This window comes from Pelophylax lessonae (assembly GCF_965119305.1).
Source record: "Pelophylax lessonae genome assembly, chromosome: 4".
NCBI classification, from domain to species: Eukaryota; Metazoa; Chordata; class Amphibia; order Anura; family Ranidae; genus Pelophylax; species Pelophylax lessonae.
In genome coordinates this window covers 583703853-583724333 of record NC_138771.1, presented here as the reverse complement: position 1 = coordinate 583724333, position 20481 = coordinate 583703853, and the positions used below count along the sequence as shown (strand labels likewise).

Here is a 20481-nt window from a genome sequence, read left to right as displayed (position 1 = left end):
GTTTTTAGGTTGACAAGTGACCAATGGAGAAAAATAAAACCGCCTGTAATCTGCCCAAAAAGAAGCTCATGTACTTTTTTGAGCATTGGGCATTTTGCTTAAAGAGGAAGTAAACCCTCCTCTACAACTTGTACCTATAGGTAAGCCTATATTAAGGCTTACCTATAGGTACTGTAAATATCTCCTAAACATGCACTTAGGAGATATTTACCTTACATGAAGCCAGTGACGTCACTGGCGCATGCACTCTGAAGGAACGGCCACTGGTGCCGTTTCTTCAGAGCCCCGTGCCGTGACCGACGCCCGTGCCGTGACCGGCGCATGGGGAGTGACGTCAACGCGGCTCCGGCCAATCAGATGGCCGGAAGGCCGCGATCCCGGAAGACGGGCGACTGGACATGTCGTCCGTCATACAGGTAAGCGGGCGGCACGGCGGGGGCTCGTTCTAAGGTAAGTATTTCATTTCGTGAATACTAGCTCATTATGTGTTTGTCTTTCAGGTTGCAAAAAAAAAAAAAAGTTTCATGGGTTTACAACGTCAAAATGCTCAGATGTGAACAGGGGCCATTGAAATGAATAGGATTTGTCTTGTTGGGAGTTTTTTGAGAGCTGATCCTAGAGCAGAAAAATGCCCCAAAACGCCTACATGTGAACTTAGCCTTAAGGTTTTCGAGGCTGACGTTTGCTAGTTCGAACCTTCAGATCCCTCCACATATTTTCTATGGGATTAAGGTCTGCAGACTGGCAAGGCCACTCCAGGACCTTAATGTGCTTTTTCTTAAACCACTCCTTTGTTACCTTGGCTGTGTGTTTTGGGTCATTGTCATGCTGGAATACCCATTCGCAACCCCATTTTCAAAGCCCTGGCTGAGGGAAGGAGGTTCTCACCCAAGATTGCCCTGTCCATCATCCCTTTGATACAGTGAAGTTCTCCTGTCCCCTTAGCAGAAAAACACCCTGAAAGCATAGTGTATCCACCTCTATGTTTGACGGTGGGGATGGTGCTCGATTTTGGTCTCATCTGACCACAACACTTTCACCCAGTTCTCCTCTGAATCAATCAGATATTCATTAGCAAACTTCAGACGGATCTGTACGTGTGCTTTCTTGAGCAGGTGGACCTTGCCAGCTCTGCAGGATTTTAGTCCTTCACTGTGTAGTGTGTTGCCAATTGTTTTCTTGGTGACTATGGTCCCAGCTGCCTTGAGATTACTGACAAGATTCTCCCGAGGAGTTCTGGGCTGATTCCTTACCGTTCTCATGATCATTGAAACTCCTAGAGATCATGCATGGAGCCCCAGACCGAGGGAGATGGACAGTTATTTTAAGTTTCTCCTGTTTGCAAATAATCGCACCAACTGTTGTCACCCTCTCACCAAGCTACTTGGAGATGGTCTTGTAGTCCATTCCAGCCTTGTGTATGTCTACAATCTTGTACCTGACATCCTTGGACAGCTCTTTGGTCTTGGCCATGGTGGAAAGATTGGAATCCGATTGATTGCTTCTGTGGACAGATGAGCTGAGATTAGGAGCACTCCTTTTAAGGCCCCTTTCACACATGCGAACCGCTCAGATCCGCCTGTCAGTTTTTCGGGAGGATCTGAACGGATGCCCAATGCATCTCTATGGGGCAGTGGATGTCAGCAGAGACATGTCCGCTGACATCCGATCCTGTCCGTCAAATTCGGACAGAAGGAAACCCTATTTTCCATCCGTGTGGCGGATTGGATGGGATGAGAACGAACAGGCGGTCCATTCCCATCCGATTCCCCCATACGGGACAGCGGGGATCTGACACCTCCGTCTCCACAAACAGAGCGGAAACTGAGCTGTCATCCGCCTGCTGAGCGGGATCAGCGGATCAATCCCCTGCTGAGCAGAATGGCTCAGTCGACGGAACGGAGCCGTGTGAAAGGGACCTATGAGAGTGCTCCTAATCTCAGCTCGTTACTGTATAGAAGACACCTGGGAGCCAGAAATCCTGCTGATTGATAGGGGATCAAATACTTATTTCACTCATTAAAATGCAAATCAATTTATAACTTTTTTAAATGTGTTTTTCTGGATATTTTTGTTGTTATTCTGTCTCTCACTGTTAAAATAAACCTACTATTAAAATTATAGACTGATCATTTCTTTGTCAGTGGGCATACATAAGCCGGGGATCAAATACTTTTTTTTTTTTAATGTAGGGTCTAAAGGACATTAAACTGGTCATTGTTTAGAAAGTTTGGAGGCCCCTGTCTTAGATGGAAAATAAGCCTTCTACATGGATAAATGAGAACACAGAAAGCATATACAGTATATATCTAAAATGCACCTCATGAAAAATATTGTGAATGCAACCTTAGGGTCCATGCACACTAGGTGGCAGCAAAAATGCCAGAACTCTTGGCAGAAAAAAACATGCCTATGGAGCGCATTGTACGTGCATTTAGAATCGTTTGTAACAGTTTTTTTCACAAAATACTAGAAAAAACAAAATTAGATGTGTCAGGCGTTTTTTTATGCCAGAAAGCTCTTCTCAAAAAATGCACTTGTGATGTTTTTTTCAGCCAGTAAATGCTCCTCTACTACACCCAAATGTGCATGGACGCAATGCGGTTGATTTACTAAAACTGGAGAGTACAAAATCTGGTGCGGCTCTACATAGAAGCCAATCAGCTTCCAGCTATTTATTTATGTCAAAGCCTAACAGAACAAGCTGATCTTAGAAGCCGATTGGTTTCTATACAGAGCTGCACCAGTTTTAGTAAATCACAACAATAGGCTAACAGAGTTACTTCTACAGACAAAGAAAAAAAAACAAATGCCTGTATAAGCAGCAATATTTATGCCCATTGTGCAGGAGGCCTTACAGCATGCCCTCTTCTGTGCTCCTGGCCCCTACCTCCTGTTGAATGCCCCCACAGCAAGTGGCTTGCTATGGGGGAACCCGAGCCAAGCTACAGCTTGGTGTGTCCATTCAGACATGATGCTGCTGTTCAGCCCTGCCCCCTCTCTCTCCTGATTGGCTAATGACTTTGATTGACATTCGCTCCCCTTGCTGTCTCTCACCCAATCAGAAGGAATAGTCCCGGACGGCCAAGGGACTCGTGGACATCGCTAGACAAGGATGGTGTTCAGGTAAGCATTAGAGGGAGCTGCACACAGAAGGTTTTTTTTTATCTTATTGCATTAAGATAAAAAAACCTTCTGTTTTTACAACTCCTTCAAAACCCCCATTGGGTTATTGTTTGATGACTTTCTCCCTACAGGATGATTTCCCGTCACTTCCTGTCCTAGAGACACAACAGGAAAGGAGAGGAAATCTTTCTAAAGCAAATTGAACTCCCATCTTTGGCTAGATTCACATGGCAGCAGTCTCTACTGCTGCGGATGCCCATTCTTCTTTGCAAAATAGTTCAAGCTCTGTCAGATTGGATGGAGAGCGTCTGAACAACAATTTTCAAGTCTTGCCACAGATTCTTAATTAGATTTAGGTCTGAACTTTGACTGGGCCATTATAACACCTGAATATGTAGCTCTGGCTGTGTTCTTTTAGGGTTGTTGTCTTGCTGGAATGAGAACCTCTGCCCCAGTCTTAAGTCTTTTGTAGACTCAAACAGGTTTTCTTCTAAGATTGTCCTGTATTTGGCTCCATCCATCTTCCCATAAACCCTGTCCAGCTTCCCTGTCCCTGCTGAAGAAAAGCATCCCCTCAACGTGATGCTGCCACCACCATGTTTCACAGTGCGGATGGTGTGTTCAGAGCGATGTGCAATGTTAGTTTTCTGCCACACACATAGCGTTTTGCTTTTAGGCCAAAAAGTTAAATTTTGGTCTCATCGGACCAGAGCACCTTCTTCCACAAGTTTGCGGTGTTCCCCACATAGCCTCTCGCAAACTGCAAACAGGACTTATTTCAGCTTTTTTTCTCAACAATGGCTTTCTTCTTGCTTCTCTTCCATGAAGGCCAGATTTGTGGAGTGCAGGACTAATACAGTGAGGGGATCAAAGTATTTGATCCCTTGCTGATTTTGTACATTTACCCACTGACAAAGTAATGATCAGTCTAGAATTTTAACGATAGGTTTATTTTAACAGTGGGACAGAATAACAAAAATGTCCAGAAAAACGCATTTCAAAAAAGTTATAAATTGATTTGCATTTTAATGAGTGAAATAAGTATTTAACCCTTTCGCAAAAAAAGACTTAGTACTTGGTGGAAAACCCTTGTTGGCAATCAAAGCAGTTAGACATTTCTTGTAGTTGGCCACCAGGTTTGCACACATCTCAGGAGGGATTTTGTCTCATTCCTTTTTGCAGATCCTCTCCAAGTCATTAAGGTTTTGAGGCTGACATTTGGTAACTCGAACCTTCAGCTCCCTTCACATATTTTCTTTGTGATTAAGGTCTGGAGACTGGCTAGGCCTTTCCAGGACCTTAATATGCTTCTTCTTGAGCCACTCCCTAATTGCCTTGGCCATGTGTTTTGGGTCATTGTCATGCTGGAATACCCATCCACAACCCATTTTCAATGCCCTGGCTGGAGGGAAAGAGGTTCTCACCCATGATTTGATGGTACATGTCCCCATCCATCGTCCCTTTGAAGCAGTGAAGTTTTCCTGTCCTCTTAGCAGAAAAACACCCCCAAAGCATATTGTTTCCACCTCCATGTTGGACGGTGGGGATATTGCTCTTGGGGTCATAGGCAGCATTCCTCCTCCAAACATGGCAAGTTGAGTTAATGCCAAAGAGCTTGATTTTGGTCTCATCTGACCACAAAACTTTCACCCAGTTCTCTGAATAATTTAGATGTTTAGAAGGGCCTATACATGTGCTTTCTTGAGCAGGGGGACCTCGCGTGTCCTGCAGGATTTCAGTCCTTCAAAGCGTAATGTGTTACCAATTGTTTTCTTGGTGACTATGGTCCCAGCTGCCTTAAGATCACTGACAAGATTCTCCCTTGTAGTTCTGGGCTGATTCCTCACCATTCTCATGATCATTGAAACCTCCATGAGGTGAGATCTTGCATGGAGCCCCAGACCGAGGGAGATTGACAGTTAATTTGTTTCTTCCATTAGCGAATAAATCGCACCAACTGTTGTCACCCTCTCACAAAAGATGCTTGGCTATGGACTTGTAGCCCATTCCAGCCTTGTGTAGGTCTACAATCTTGTACCCGACATCCTAGGACAGCTCTTTGGTCTTGGCCCTGGTGGAGAGGTTGGAATCTGATTGATTGATTGCTTCTGTGGACAGGTGTCTTTTATACAGGTAACAAACTAAGATTAGGAGCACTCCCTTTAAGAGAGTGCTCCTAATCTCAGCTCGTTACCTGTATAGAAAGACACCTGGGAGCCAGAAATCTTGCTGATTGAAAGGGGATCAAATACTTATTTTTCTCATTATAATGCTAATTTATAAAACTTTTTTGAAATGCGTTTTTTTTTCTGTTTTTTTGTTTGTCTGTCTCTCACTGTTAAAATTACCCTACCGTTAGAATTATAGACTGATCATTTGTCAGTGGATAAACGTACAAAATCAGCAGGATAGTAAATACTTTTTTCCTTTACTCTAGTTGTCCTGTGGACAGATTCTTCCACCTGAGCTGTGGATCTCTGCAGCTCCTCCAGGGTTACCATGGGCCACTTGGCTGCTTCTCTGATTATCCCTGCCTGGCCTGCCAGTTTAGGTGGACGGCCATGTCTTGGCAGGTTTGCAGTTGTGCCATACTCTCAATTTTCAGATGATGGATTGAACAGTGCTCTGTGAGACGTTCAAAGCAAAGCTTTGGATATTTTTTTTATAACCTAACCCTGTTTTAAACTTCTCCACAACTTTATCCCTAACCTGTCTGGTGTGTTCCTTGGCCTTCATAATGCTGTTTGTTAACTAAGGTTCTTAGACCTCTCTGAGGGCTTCACAGAACAGCTGTATTTATACTGAGATTAAATAACACACAGGTGGACTATTTACTTATTAGGTAAATTCCGAAGGCAATTGGTTCACTAGATTTTAGTTAGGAGTATCAGATTAAAGGGGGCTGAATATTTATTTGTAAAAAAGTTTGAAAACCATTTATCATTTTCCTTCCACTTGACAATTATGTGCCACTTTGTGCAACACAACTTGCCGTGCAGCATTTAAAAAGCAGCTTAGAATCACTGACACTGGGGTGATTAAAAAATCAGCATTGCTATCACAGGACTTTACCCTATGGTGAGGCGACAATCCTTATTGCTACACCAAGGTGATAAGAGTATTAGGGGACAGGGACAGGGACTTGCTCTACGGGGCACCAGATTATCAGCTCTGTATGCTACGTGTAAAACTAATGCCTAGTGTACACAATGAGAAAATGGGATGAAAATAACCAGTCAGGAGCGATTGTTTGAGAATTTAATCTTTAGTACACAGCTTCCAACATCGGACCATGATAGTTCAGACAAAAAGTGTCCGAAGAAACAGGAATGAGAATTTTTCTGGTTTGATATTTGAACAAATGATTTTCATGTAATTAGTATGGTGTTCGCACTAAAACAAACTGAGCCAACAAGATCGCACGATCCAAAACAATAGAAAGACCCAGAAGAAGAAAGAGGACCATGAAAACAATTATAGTATAAAAGAAAAAAAATGTTCTTAACCACTTGCCGACCACCGCAAGTACATATACTGCGGCGGTCAGCCCCTCACAGGCAAAGTGACATACCGGTACGTCACTAGCCTATGAGGCTCTGGGGAGCGAGCGTGCGCCGCCAGAGGCACCCTCCCGTGCGTGTGAGCGGCGGACCCGATGTCCGCCGCTCACTCACGATTGTCCGTGACAGCAGGAGAAAGGCAGGCGGCTAGTGTAAACAAGCCGCCTGTCATTCAACCCTGTGTAGAAACACTGATCATACGGTTCTACTATGTAGGACCGTTGATCATTGTTCCTACACCTCAAGCCACAGCTAATAACAGTTAGAATCACGCCCCTAGGGACACACACAGCCCCTCCCTCTCAAAAAAAGTTAACCCCTTCACTACCAGTGTAATTTTACAGTAACAGTGCATATGTATAGCACTGATTACTGTAGAAATGTCACTGGTAACCCCAAAAGTGTCAAAAATGTCAGTCAAGGGTCCGATCTGTCCGCCACAATGTCGCAGTCCCGCAAAAAAAATAAAAATAAAAAAAAAAAAAAAAAAAAAAAAAAAAAAAAAAAATCGCAGATCGCCGCCATTACGCGTTAAAAAACAACAAAAATGACAAAAAAATCTTTCCCTTTGTTAGTAAACGCGATAACTTTTGCACAAACCAATCAAAATGCGCTTTTTGCGATTTTTTTTTACCAAACATATGTAGCATAAAACAAATTGGCTGAAAATGTTAAAAAAAATTGATTTTCGCACAGGTGATCGAACACCACCAAAAGAAAGCTCTGTTTGTGGGAAAAAAAAAGGACGTCAAATTCATTTAGGTACAGCGTCGCACGACCGCGCAGTTGTCCGTTAAAGTCACGCAGTGCCGAATAGCAAAATACCCCCTGGTCAGGAAGGGGGTAAAATCTTCCGGGGCTTAAGTGGTTAAATATGAAGAAAAAAAAAAATGGGGATTTTTGACTTACCATAAAACCATTTCTCTGATGTTTATTGATGGACACAGCTCCTGATATTAATAACCATTGGGTTATACTGCCCCCTACAGGAGTAGGACACTAAGCAGAAAAGAATTCTGGCTACACCCATAAGCAGTCCCAAGGGGGTACACTCCCTCTCTTTGCTATAGCCACTCAGTTTTGTTACAAGCAGTGTCAGGAGACTTATAACTCCACAGAGTGGTGGGTGCTGTGTCCGTCAATGAACATCAGAGAAATGGATCTCTTCCCCGTTCACTGACGGACACAGCTGCTGATATTCATAACCATTGGGACATCCTAAAACAGTGTTAAACATGAGGGGAGGGAACAAAAAAAAAAAAAAAAATTCCCAAGGCTAAACATTAGCCAACCAGACAACAGGAGCTCAACCAAACAACTGGAGCAAACCTGAAAAAAAAAAAAAAAAAAACAACACAACAACACACCCTCAAAGAGGATCAGGTCCTCTTAAACAGCAGCCTTCAAAACCTTGCAGCCAAAAGAAGCATCCGCAGATGCGAAACAGATCCTCTTTATAAAACTTTGTAAAAAAGTGTGCACCAACGACCAGGTGGCAGCCTTGCAAACCTGCGTCACTGACCCTGATGACGGAAAGCCCAGGAGGCACCAAGCGCATTAGTAGATTACACCTTGACAGGGAAAGGAGGAACCTGACCCCTGATGGAATAGGCCTGAACCACCGTCTGTCTGATCCATCTGAAAATGGTCGCAGAGGAAGCGGACAACTCTTTTTCGAGATCCATCAGTGAGCACAAAGAGTCTGACTTCCTGAAAGACTCCGTAGCTGCCAGGTACACCATAATTGCCCAGAGCACATCCAAGGCATGCAAGGCAATTTCCTTCAGATGTTTAGGCCTGGGACACAGGGAAGGCAACACAATGTCTTCATTCAAATGAAAATCAGAAACAACCTTTGGAAGGAACAACGGCGAAGAACCACCTTATCCCTGTGAATCACCAGGTAACGACAGTTCCGACACCCTGCGCGCAGAGGTGATAGCCGCTAAAAAAGGCCACCTTCTAGGACAGTGTAAGCAGGGGAATCTCCCGAATATTTTCAAGGGGAGGCTTCTGTAGAGCTGAAAGCACCAAATTAAGTTCCCAAGGCAGCCAACGGACCCCGCACTGGAGGAACCAAATGTTGGACATCCTGAAGAAAGGTACGCACCAGGGAGTGTGTGGCCAAAAGTTATTGGAAGAAGACCGCCAAAGCTGTCACCTGGCCCTCGATAGCACTCAAGGCCAATTTCTGTTCAACACCCCAAAGGAAGGTCAAGATCCATGCCACGAGGAAGAACCCCAAGAGGCTCACACCACGCAATGTATGTCTTCCACGTACGATGGTAGATCTTCCTAGAGGTAGATTTCCTAGCTTTCAACAGTGTAGGAATCACAAACTAAGATAAACCCCTATCCTTCAGCACCTGGCCTTCAACAACCAAACCGTCAAAACCAGCGACTGTACAGCAGGATGGAAGATCAGTCCTTGGGACAGCAGATCCTCCCTGAGAGGAAGCCGCCAAGGAACGTCGGCGACCAGCCACACCAGATCGGTGTACTAAGCCCGGCGAAGCCAGTCCGGAACCACTAAGATGGCAGAAGCTTGAGAGGAAGGAAGACGTAAATTAGATGATACTGACCCCACGGGGCAACCAGCGCGCCTGCCAATTTTTCACCCCGGGAATGTGTATGGCGGAGAGGGCTAGAACAAACCTTTCTGCCCACCTTAGAATGCCAGCTACTTTCAGAACCGCCTGGACACTTCTTGTGCCCTCTTGGTGATTGACATAAGCCACAGCCATGGCATTGTCCAATTGAATGCGCACTGGGCAACCCTAAAGATGATCCGTCCAATGATCCAGACACAGTCTGATAGCTCAGAGTTCCAAGACATTGATTGGGAGTCTGGACTCTTCCAACATCCAGATCCCCTGAGCAGAATGCTTGCCGAGGACGCCTCCCCAGTCAGACAGGCTGGCATCTGTGGTGACCACTGTCCAATACAAAGAGAGGAAAATTTTTCTCAGCCAAAGAGCCGGAGAATGAAGCCACCATATCAGGGACTCCTTCGTGCCCCGATTCAGCCGGATCAGAGCCAGGGTCTTGTTCCATTTGGTCAGAATTTCCATTTGCAGGAACCTCGTATGAAACTGTGCAAACTGAACCGCCTCGAAGTTAGATCGCCTCAAAGCACCATCAGGCCAAGCAACCGCATGCAAGTCCGGAGGGATGACCATTTGTTGGACAGCAGGAGGCAAATTGAAGCCTGCAATTTCTTGAGTTTGTCCAGAGGAAGGATCACTCTGGCTAAGGCCGAGTCCAAAGTGAGGCCCAGATAGTCCAGCTTTATGGACAGAACCAGAGCAGACTTCAGAATCCAGACGAACTCCCACAGAGTTAATTTGTTGATCTCCAGGTTCTCCACCAGAGCAGAGGGAGACTCCGCTCGCAGAAGGAGATCATCCAAGTAGCCCAGTACCGCGATCCCCCGTTGGTGTAGCAAAGCTAGCACGGGGGCTAACACTTTTGTGAAGACCCGAGGAGCAGATGCAAGACCAAAGGGTAAAGCTGAAAACTGAATGCTCCTCTCCCACAGCAAAGCAGAGAAAACACTGGTGACCGGAACATATTGGAATGTGAAGGTAGGCATCCTTGATATTGATAGAGGTGAGGAAATCTCCCTGATGCAGGGATGCGACCACCGTTCGAATGGACTCCATTCTGAACTTCTGTACCTGCACAAAGCAGTGCAGCGTCTTGAGGTCCGGGATTGGATGCACTTTGCCTTCCTTCCTGGGAACTGAACAGGTTTGAGTAAAAGCCCTAAAAATGTTTCAAGGTCTGAACCGGGACATTCACCTCTTGAAGGAACAGGTCTTGTCCCGCCCAAACAGGCCCTGTAAGTGGTCTGGGGACAGGCGCAAGTTGGAAGGAAAAAACCTTGCCGGGGGACAAGAGCGGAACTCGATCTTGTAGCCGGACCGAATGACTTTGTGGACCCACTTGTCTTGCACTTGGGAAGTCCACAGGTCCAGAAACCAGCGAAGACGTCCTCCCACCCCCGATATGGGTGAGGGCGCACCTTCATGCAGAAGGAGCCTTGTCCCCGGGCCTGGAGAAGCCCGAACTTGGCTTGCCAGACCAGGTTCGTTTGGATCCACCAGAAGAGGCCCTTAAAGGCTTCAAGCCCTTGTCAGTCGACCATGAGGGACGAAAAAAAACTTTTCATCAGCTGAGAAGGAAGGCCCCTGTCTATGACGAGGTTCCCTGCCCTTAGGAGCCTGCGGAAGAAAAGTACTCTTGCCCCCCCCGTGAGACCTTTAATGATGGCCGGTCACATTTACGTTAGATTTGGAGATTTTGATTCTACTGCTGGTGAGAATCAGTGGATTCCTTTCTTGCGGAGAGGTAAACACTGCTGGATTTACTAAAGCTGGAGAGTGCAAAATCAGGCTCACTTCTGCATAGAAACCAATCAGCTTCTAACCTCAGCTTGTTCAATTAAGTTTTAGCAATACAACCTGGAAGCTGATTGGTTTCTATACAGAAGAGAGACAGATTTTGCAGCCTCCAGATTTACTAAATAAACCCCAGTGTCTGCGAAGAGCAGTGGCTGTCAGATTTGCACTCAGTATCAATGCACTGCTGCTGTGTGCATGTAGCTGCTCATCCAGCATGTGAATAGAGCCTATGAATAATCCTGGATGCCACAGTGTAGGTCCAGAGATGGCCAGCCTGCCCACTGCCAAATTACCAGAATAGCATATCTTAATGGATGCAGCTGGTGTTTGGTCAACAGTTTGCTGTCCAACTACTTAGAATTTTTCAATTGAGGAATGTCCAGTAGGAGGCAGTCATCAGGGCCACCCAATGGGCAAACCAGTCGAAATTCACATAGCGTATGGCCAAGTATTAGTCACATTCAACTTGATTTGTCCTGTAATGTTGAAGATGTGTAGCTTCTCCAAGCCACAGCCTCCAAGATTGTAGGAGGTTCATGTGGATCATCAGACTCAAACTCGGGGCTCAAACCTCTTAAGCCATTTACATGGAATTTCCAGCTTGGAAACGTGGATTTATCAATGCAAACAGTGTCTGAGCTCCGAACTTATAAGAGTTTTATGTGGAATATCAGACTTGAAAACCTTTATTTACCACCTGTACGATAGCATGCCAACACAACATCTAAGCTCCAAGCTTGTAGGGTGTTCACCTGGACACTTAAATTTACTGTCTATGACGGCACATGAACACAGCACCAGTGATCCAAACTGGTAGGGCGATCCCAAGCTATTTCTGACTAGAAAATTTGTATTTATGTTCGGTATGGCACAAGATGCTCCATTCCCTACCTGAGGTCAGGACTCTGTGCAGGCCAGTCAAGTGCCTCCACCCCAAACTTGCTCATCCACTGTATGCGAGTGCAGCATCTAAGCTCCAAGATCATTTCCACCTCAGAGACTCATAATTATCGTCTGTAGGACGTTTATCATATATGATGGCACACAATCACAGCGCCAGAGCTTCAAACTCTTAGGGCAATCGCATGGAATGTCTGATGCAGAAACTCAAATTTGTTCTCTACAATGGCACACCAATGCAGCATCGAAGCTCGAAGCTCATAGGGCGTTCACCTGGAAAGTTTAACTTGTAAACACAACCTCTATAATAATACATGAACGCATAATCAGAGCTCTAAACTCGTAGAGTGTAAATGTTGCATGTAACCACTTCCCCTGGGTGGACGTCCTTGGATTGAAGTGATTCTACCGGGATGATGCCTGCACCTGCAGACAACAACCAGGTATCAAAATATTCCTGTCAAGTAGAAGCTATACAGCCACTCCACTTCTACATGTAGTGAAAGAGGGGCCCAGGGGTACCCTCCCCGCTGCCACCTTTGCCACTGAGGAGCCTAGGACCACTCCGACTGCCAGCATCAGCTACATTACACAGAGAGAGAGAGAGACGAACCAACATTGTTCCTCCCTCTCTATGAAGTCAGAAGCAAAAGGATTGGTCATTTCCGGTTTAGTATTTTTTGTTTACCTGGCCGATAGTGATCAGAACAGCAGCCAGTCACACCGATCTCTGTCTGTTCAGATGCTTTGGGGGCTAGATAAGAGATCTGGGGTCTAATAGACCCCAGATCTTTCCATAAAGTGGACCTGTCATGGCCCATGCTATCACAAGGGATGTTGTTCATTCTTTGTGATAGCAATAAAGTTGATCATAAAAAATAAAATTAGAGGAACAATGCAAAAAAATAAATAAATAAATAAATAAAATAATAATAATAATAAAAAAAACAAATTACATCCATAAGTCCCACATGCATTTGTAAACAGTGATCACAGCACACATGAGGCATCGTTACGGACATCTGAGGGAGAGCAATAATTCTAGCACTAGACCTCCTCTGTAACTCTGAACTAGTAACCTGTAAAGACCTTTAACCACCTCCACTTCCACCGCCTGACACTTTGCTCCTACATGTAAAAATCAACTTTTTTTTTGCAAGAAATTACTTCGACCCCAAACACTATATATTATTTTTTTTTTTTAGCAGAGACCCTATAGAATAAAATCGTGTGTGTTGCAAGTTTTATGAGACACGGCATTTACGCAGCGGTTTTTCAAACGCAATTTTCTTGGAATAAAAAAAATGTTTAATGAATAAAAAAATAAAATTAATATAAAGCGTTAGCCCATTTTTTTGTAGACTGTGAAAGATGATGTTACACCGATTGAAAAGATACTCAACATGTCATGCTTTAAAATTGCGTCAAATTACAGTGCTAAAAATTCTCCATAAGCGATGCTTTTTTAAAAGCCTTTACAGGTTATCAGCTTAGCATGGCACAGGAGATCTGGTGGAAGAATTATTGCTCTCGCTCTGGCGTTCGCGACAATATCTCACATGTGTGGTGCGATCACCGTTAACATATGTGTGAGGGATAATAGTATGCATTCGCACATAAGCACAGTGGGACGGGGGCGCTCAATTTTTTTTATTTATTTTATACAAATTTTTTTTTTCCTAACACTTTTTTTTTTGTACAAACTTTATTGCTATCTCAAGGGATGAACAACATCCCTTGTGACAACATGGGCCTTGACAGGTCCTTTTAATGGAGAGATTTGGGGTCAGTTGCTCTCTCTGTGTACAGGGCAGCCATTGTCGCATCGCTCCCAGCCTCCGCGTTGGGACCGGAGAGCCAGCGGCGGGAGGGGGGTTGGGGACCCCCTTCCGCCACCAGCAGGAGTGATCAAGTGGCTAATTAGCCACTCAGATCACTACTGCATTGTAGAGAATTGCCAGCTGAAAACAATTGTACCGGGATGATGCCACCTATGGAATTTTTTTTTTTTTGGTACCGTAGTTTGGCGCAGTTCCACGGGCATGCACAATTTTAATTACAATACAATTTGCCAGGTCCGTACATCATACAGACATACAGCAGGAGGGTTTCACACAGCTGATGCCACCGGGATCGTGTGTAATACTGCCAGGCACCCTCCTGCCTGTCAGATGAAAGCATTCGGGTGGCCAAGCTGCAGCCCAAATGCTCACACGCACATCCCCGGTACTGGTGCGCTCATCTGCCAGCCTGGAACAAACATGGCGGGTGCCGTTTAGAGAAAAAAAAAAGAACCTGGCAGAACGTTGAACCCACGTCACTTTCTGTGACATCAGCTGTTCTGCAAATCTGCACACACTGCGCAGCGAATTGTCGAGTACTTCAGCGCTGACATCGATGCACTCCGGAATTGGCATGTCAAATTAAGCACATGCACATACACTAGCTACTGCAAAATGTATGTTGTAAACAAGTCAATGGGATTGGTCAGCTTGACATGGCATTGCTCCTGAAACATAAGTGACAGGGACACTGAACTTGGGGTTCACGTTTCACCTCTGGTAGAAATTCGGGACAGCTGCCACCTATGGTTGGACCATACAGATGCTCTAAAGTTGACAGACATAGGCGGCACCTTTCCCCATTAAAGTCTATGGCAGACCTCGGTCGGTATTGGTTTTTGGAACACAGCTCCCGAACCAAAGGGGCCAGCCGCCCCACATTTTTACCAGCCCTAGGGGTTGGGCTAACCCATTATAAAATTTAGGGGCATTTCAGACCTTTTCCCGATTTGTAAGGGTTGATAAAACGTCTGGCGGGGGGTGGTCTACTTTCCGATACGGGTACTCCTGAATCATAGGTGACAAAAATACCAACCTTATGGGGGCCAGAGAAGACCATTAAGGGTACCACCACACTGAGTTTGGGGTCTTTGGTCCTAGAAGGTTCCAGTAACTTGAAAAGTCCACTTTGAAACGGCATAGCTCCCGAATGGTGCACCAGAGAAATCTCTGGGCGGGCTCATTTGAATATTTCATCTGTTTCCAACAAAATGACACGTCCGATACTCAGGTCACGGGACGCGTCCCCAGGACTACGACATGGTAGATTGCCTAGGCAAGCTGAAGGGTGGGGTGGCTGGCACCTTTGGTTCGGGAGCTGTGATCCAAAAACCAGAGTCTCCCATAGAGTTTAAGGGGGAAAGGTGCCACCTATGTCAGTTAACTTTGAAGCACTGGTATGGTCGAACCATAGGTGGCAGCCATTCCGTGAGATGGTTTTGTGTCCCCTTAATGTGCTCCTCAAGTTTGGTGTCCTTGACATTTATGGTTCGGGAGAAGTGCCATGGCAAGCTAACCAATTCTTCTGACTTCTACACAACGTCAATTTCGCAGTAGCTAGTGTATTTACCTGCACATGCGCTGTTTTATCGGTCATAGAATTTGATATGCAAATTCCTGAGTACACTGAAGTAATCGATGATGCACTTCGCATGCGCAATGTGCGCAGATTTGCAGAACAGCTGATGCCACATCACAGGAAATGACATCAATGATGCACCTTTTTATATGACTTATTATTTAATAGCAGCAGCTGGTGGTCTTTATTAAAGCGGAGTTCCACCCAAAAGTGGAACTTCCGCTTTAGGGAGTCCTGACCCCCCGACATGCCACATTTGGCATGTCATTTTTTGGGGGGGGGGGGGGGGAGCGGGTACCTAGTTTTGACATGTACCCGCTCCCACTTCCGCTCGGAGCGCCGCGGCGCCCTGAGCGGAAGTTCTCCTCTCCCCCTCCCTCCCTGCAATCTTCTGGGACATGTCAGAGGTCCCAGAAGATTGCCGGCCAATCACGGCGCGCAGCGCGACTCGCGCATGCGCAGTGGGTACCCGGCTGTGAAGCCGCAAACTGTAACAGCCGGGTGCCCACAGCAGTGATGCTGGCGCCGAGGGAGAGGATCGAGGCTTCCGGCGGCCGCATCGCTGGACCGTTGGACAGGTGAGTAAATGGCTGGAACTCCGCTTTAAGACCGTAATTATATATATGTTTTTTTCCTTTGTGCGCTGGGTGAGTGGACTTCTTTGAGAATTTATTGATTCTACTCCTAATTTTACAGGAAACGACATGGGTTCGACTTTCTGCCTGTGTAACGTGAGAATTACCTACCCCGTGAGAAAAACCTACCCTCGTCACTTCCTGCCAGAAACAGCTGAGCAGCGCAGCAGTGCGCATGCTCACAGCCCAGGATATGTAATAGATCAGCTGAGGAGCTGACTAGTTCGCATGCGCACTAGGATGAAATGATCACGGTGTCCCTGAGAAAAACCTACCCACGCGGCGGTTACATTAAAACAGCTGTGCTGCAATACAAGTCATCTCCGCTCCTGTCCCTGTCACTTCCCTGATCTGGGCTAGTAAATATAAAAGCGGCTGGCGGCTCCGTGATTTATGTATTCATACAGCCGCCGCCGCTTTTATATTTACTATCTGAGATGAGGGAAGTGACAGTGACAGGAGCGGAGATGACTCGTATTGCAGCACAGCTGTTTTAATGTAACCGGCGAGTTACACACACTGCCGTGCAACCGGAAGTGACGAGGGTAGGTTTTTCTCACGGGTAGGTAATTCTCACGGAACACCGGGTTTGACATTTTGTCCAAACACATGTGTTCTATCGAAATAGCCAACTCGTCAAAATCTCCAACCACGTCACTTCTGGTGCGGCCGAGTCAATATTAGCTGGAGTGATGTCAACACTGAGCATGCACAGATTGAGGAAAATTATAGAACTCCGCCATGTTGGTACACCTAAAACATTTCTGATTCCCCGTCCTATTGGTGAACGCGGGTAAACAGCCTGCTCACTGGAATTTTATTATAAAATGGCGACCTGTTGGCAGAGACCCTTTCATAGAACGATGGGGGAAGATCTGCTGGTCCCGAGTTTACCAATAGGACAGGGAATCAAACATGTTTTAGGTGTACCGCCATGTTAGTACACCCAAAACACTTCTGCTTTCCCAATTCTGCCATCTCCGATTCGTAAACTCGGGAGCGGCTGATCTTCCTCGATAGTTCTATGAAAGAGTCTTTGCTGACAGGTCGCCATGTTATAATATAATTCCAATGAGCGCCCGCTGTTTAACCAAATTTACTAATAGGACGGGGAATCCAGAAATGTTTTAGGTGTACCAACATGGCAACGTTCTATAATTTTCCTCGATCTCCAATGATCTGCGCCTGCGCAGTATTGACGTCACTCCAGCTGATCGTGACTGCACTGCACTGGAAGTGACGTGGTTGGAGATTTTGACGAGTCGGCTATTTCAACAGAACAGCGGCAGGAGGAGGGAAGGGAGAAGGCTTTAAAGTGACGTCACTTCTGGGTCAGCTTCTTGGTGTCCCCAGCTAGTATAGCCAAGAAGGGATTTATTGCTTGCGATCTGCATTGCAAAGCATACAATAGAGCCCAGAGGAGACACGCAGGGTCTTTAAGAGTCTCCTTAAAGCGTAACTACACTTTGGCTGAGAAAAAAAAACACAACATTCCCCTCTGAGTGATCTCTGTACATTGCAGGGATTAGAACAAGCTTTGTTGCAGATTCTTAATAAATCATTGTTTGTTCCCTGTGCTGAGTGGGTCTAATGGGAGTGGTTTCATATTTATCAATCAGCTGTGCAGCTGCAGAGCTCTAATGAGAAAATCTGTTGGGCCTGCATCCCTTTAGACGTGTTCCTATTGGGAGTATCTCACCAAAAATGACATTTTTTGTTGCAGGGGATGCCAGAAATCTGACTTGTATCTTAGGCAGACTTCTGGGAAAATTGGTGAGCCAATCACACAAGCAGGAAATTATGTTTCTGGGGTGTGGTCAGTATACATTCTGTATACAGAACGCCTCCAGGCGGCCATATTGGATTGCATTTTCAGAAAAGGAAAGGTCATTTTTAATAACATTCAAGGACAATATGGATTTGTGTCGAAATTGTATATACGCTATATTGTTTTTTCTTTATTTGCTTTCTTTTTCCCCAGGAAAGTCGAGTTCCCCTTTAACCACTTAAGCCCCGGAAGATTTTACCCCCTTCCTGACCAGGGGGTATTTTGCGATTCGGCACTGCGTGACTTTAACGGACAACTGCGCGGTCGTGCGACGCTGTACCTAAACAAATTTGACATCCTTTTTTTCCCACAAACAGAGCTTTCTTTTGGTATTTGATCACCTGTGCGATTTTTTGATCACGCGCTATAAACAAAAAAAGAGCGTCAATTTTGCAAAAATAACAATATTTTTCACATTTTTTTATATGAAATTCCCCCCCAAAAAAAAGTAAAAATCAAAATTTTTTAAAATTTTCGGCCAATTTGTTTTATGCTACATATGTTTGGTAAAAAAAAAAAAAAATAAAAAAAATCGCAAAAAGCGTATTTTGATTGGTTTGCGCAAAAGTTATCGCATTTACTAACAAAGGGAAAGATTTTTGTCATTTTTGTTGTTTTTTTTTTTTTACGCGTAATGGAGGCGATCTGCAATTTTTTTTGCGGTACTGCGACATTAGGGCGGACAGATCGGACCCTTGACTGACATTTGTGACACTTTTGGGGTTACGAGTGACATTTCTACAGTAATCAGTGCTATACATATGCACTGTTACTGTAAAAATACACTGGTTATGAAGGGGTTAACTTTATTTGGAAGGGAGGGGCTGTGTGTGTCCCTAGGGGCGTGCTTTCTACTGTGATTGGCTGTGGCTTGAGCTGTAAGGACACTGATCAACGGATCTACATACTAGATCCGTTTGATCAGTGTCTTTACAGCGAGGAGAATGACAGGCAGCTTGTTTACACAAGCTGCCTGACATTCTCCCTCTCCCCCGCCGATCGCCGAGTGACCGGTGGACATCGGGTCCCTTGGTCACACGCGCGGGGGGGGGGGGGGGTCCGTGACCACGCGGGGACGCGCGCTCGCTCCCTAGACCCTCACAAGCTAGTGACGTAGCCCTACGTCACTTTGCCTGTGAGGGGCTGACTGCCGACGTAGATCGGCGTTAGGCAGTCGGCAAGTGGTTAAAGAGAACCTGTCACCTAAAAATCCTCATATAAATCATCATATTGGGGAATTTTTATCCTGTTGTGTACAGCCAAAGAAGCATGTGATCAGTTATGACATCAGCTGGTTTGACAGTTTGGATGAGGACACAAGAAAATGTGACAGTTAGCAATCCCAGCATTCCAGCAATGTATCGTTTTTTTTGAACCGGTTAAAATCAATGAGCTTAGTTCTGCTTTATGATTTACTGCTGCTCAGGGGCTCTGGGTTTCAACAAAATGGCAGCCTCCAGCAAGAAGAGACAGGAACAATGCTGGAAGCAATATACAGCAGACACTCATTTTGGTAGAATAATTATTAATGTGGAATGGATGTTGCTTGCTAAAGAACATTCTTTTTTTTATCCAGTTGTTATGGGTAAAGTTCCGTTTAATGTGCAAACATAACATGCTTACCTGTTGTGTGTAATATAATATCACACAGAGCGACCCTGATCTTCCTCTTCTGGGGTCCCCCGCCGGCGCTCCTGGCTCCTCCTCTTCTGGGGTCCCCCGTCGGTGTTCCTGGCTCCTCCTCTTCTGTGGTCCCCATTGGCACTCCTGGCTCCTCCTCTTTTGTGTCTGCCACCATAGCAACCGCTTGCTATGGCAGTGCGCCTGCAGGCGTGCTCCTGATCCGGGCTGTGCGCATCCATTGACACACTGAGCCTCCTACCAGTTTTCCTCTATGATGCGCTCCCCATATTTACAATCAGTAGAACAACCAGCGAACGCGCCATCAGATCTCCAAGCTGGCGGGACACTGACACCTTATTGTCGCTGTGTACACTAACATTAATTTCTGTGTGCAGACAATAAACACCCCCCCCCCCCCCCCAGTACATGGTGGCTCCCCTCCCCCATACATTGTCCTCAGGCCCCTATCACTGGAATGGATCCTCTTCCATAGTACTTGTCCCCTCCCCCACCCTCAGCTGTCACACCATTCGCCTTCTCTCTAAGTTTGCCCCCAGCCGGTTCCCGTCCTCCTCTCAGCCTCGTTGTTCTCAGTGTGCGCGGATTGCACCGGCTGCAGAGGACGGGTAGAGGGGGAGGGGAGACACACACCGCGCACACACCGGGCTCTCCGCTCACCTCATAGTGCTTCATGTTTCCACCGGGCTCCGCTGCAGCGCCCCACACCTAGCCGTTACCTGCCAGACCACCAACCACAGGCGGGGCAACAGATTGACCTGATGACTGGGGGACGGTTACCCAATCAGGGCCTCCAGGCTGGCTTGGGAGGGGCGTGTCCTTCAGCGTCAAGCCAATTACCGCTCGCGTCCCCTTCTACGGGCGGAATTAGAGTAAGGTGCACGGGCGGGACATTCTGGATGATTGACGCTGGGATAGCCAATAGAGAGCCGGAGTGAGCGAAAGATGCTGCTCGTCCAATAGGCTGC

At 46.0% G+C, this 20481-nt stretch overlaps 1 protein-coding gene across 1 annotated transcript in view; it reads right to left on the bottom strand.

Moving 5' to 3' along the window:
* The window catches only part of TECR (trans-2,3-enoyl-CoA reductase), a 92942-nt gene extending 72662 nt beyond the window's left edge, over positions 1–20280 (bottom strand). The window contains exon 1 of the mRNA XM_082255793.1: positions 20174–20280. Within this exon, the coding sequence (XP_082111919.1) occupies positions 20174–20188 (15 nt within the window). The 5' untranslated portion in view covers positions 20189–20280. The remainder of the gene's footprint in view (positions 1–20173) is intronic.
* Positions 20281–20481: the final 201 nt, after the last annotated feature.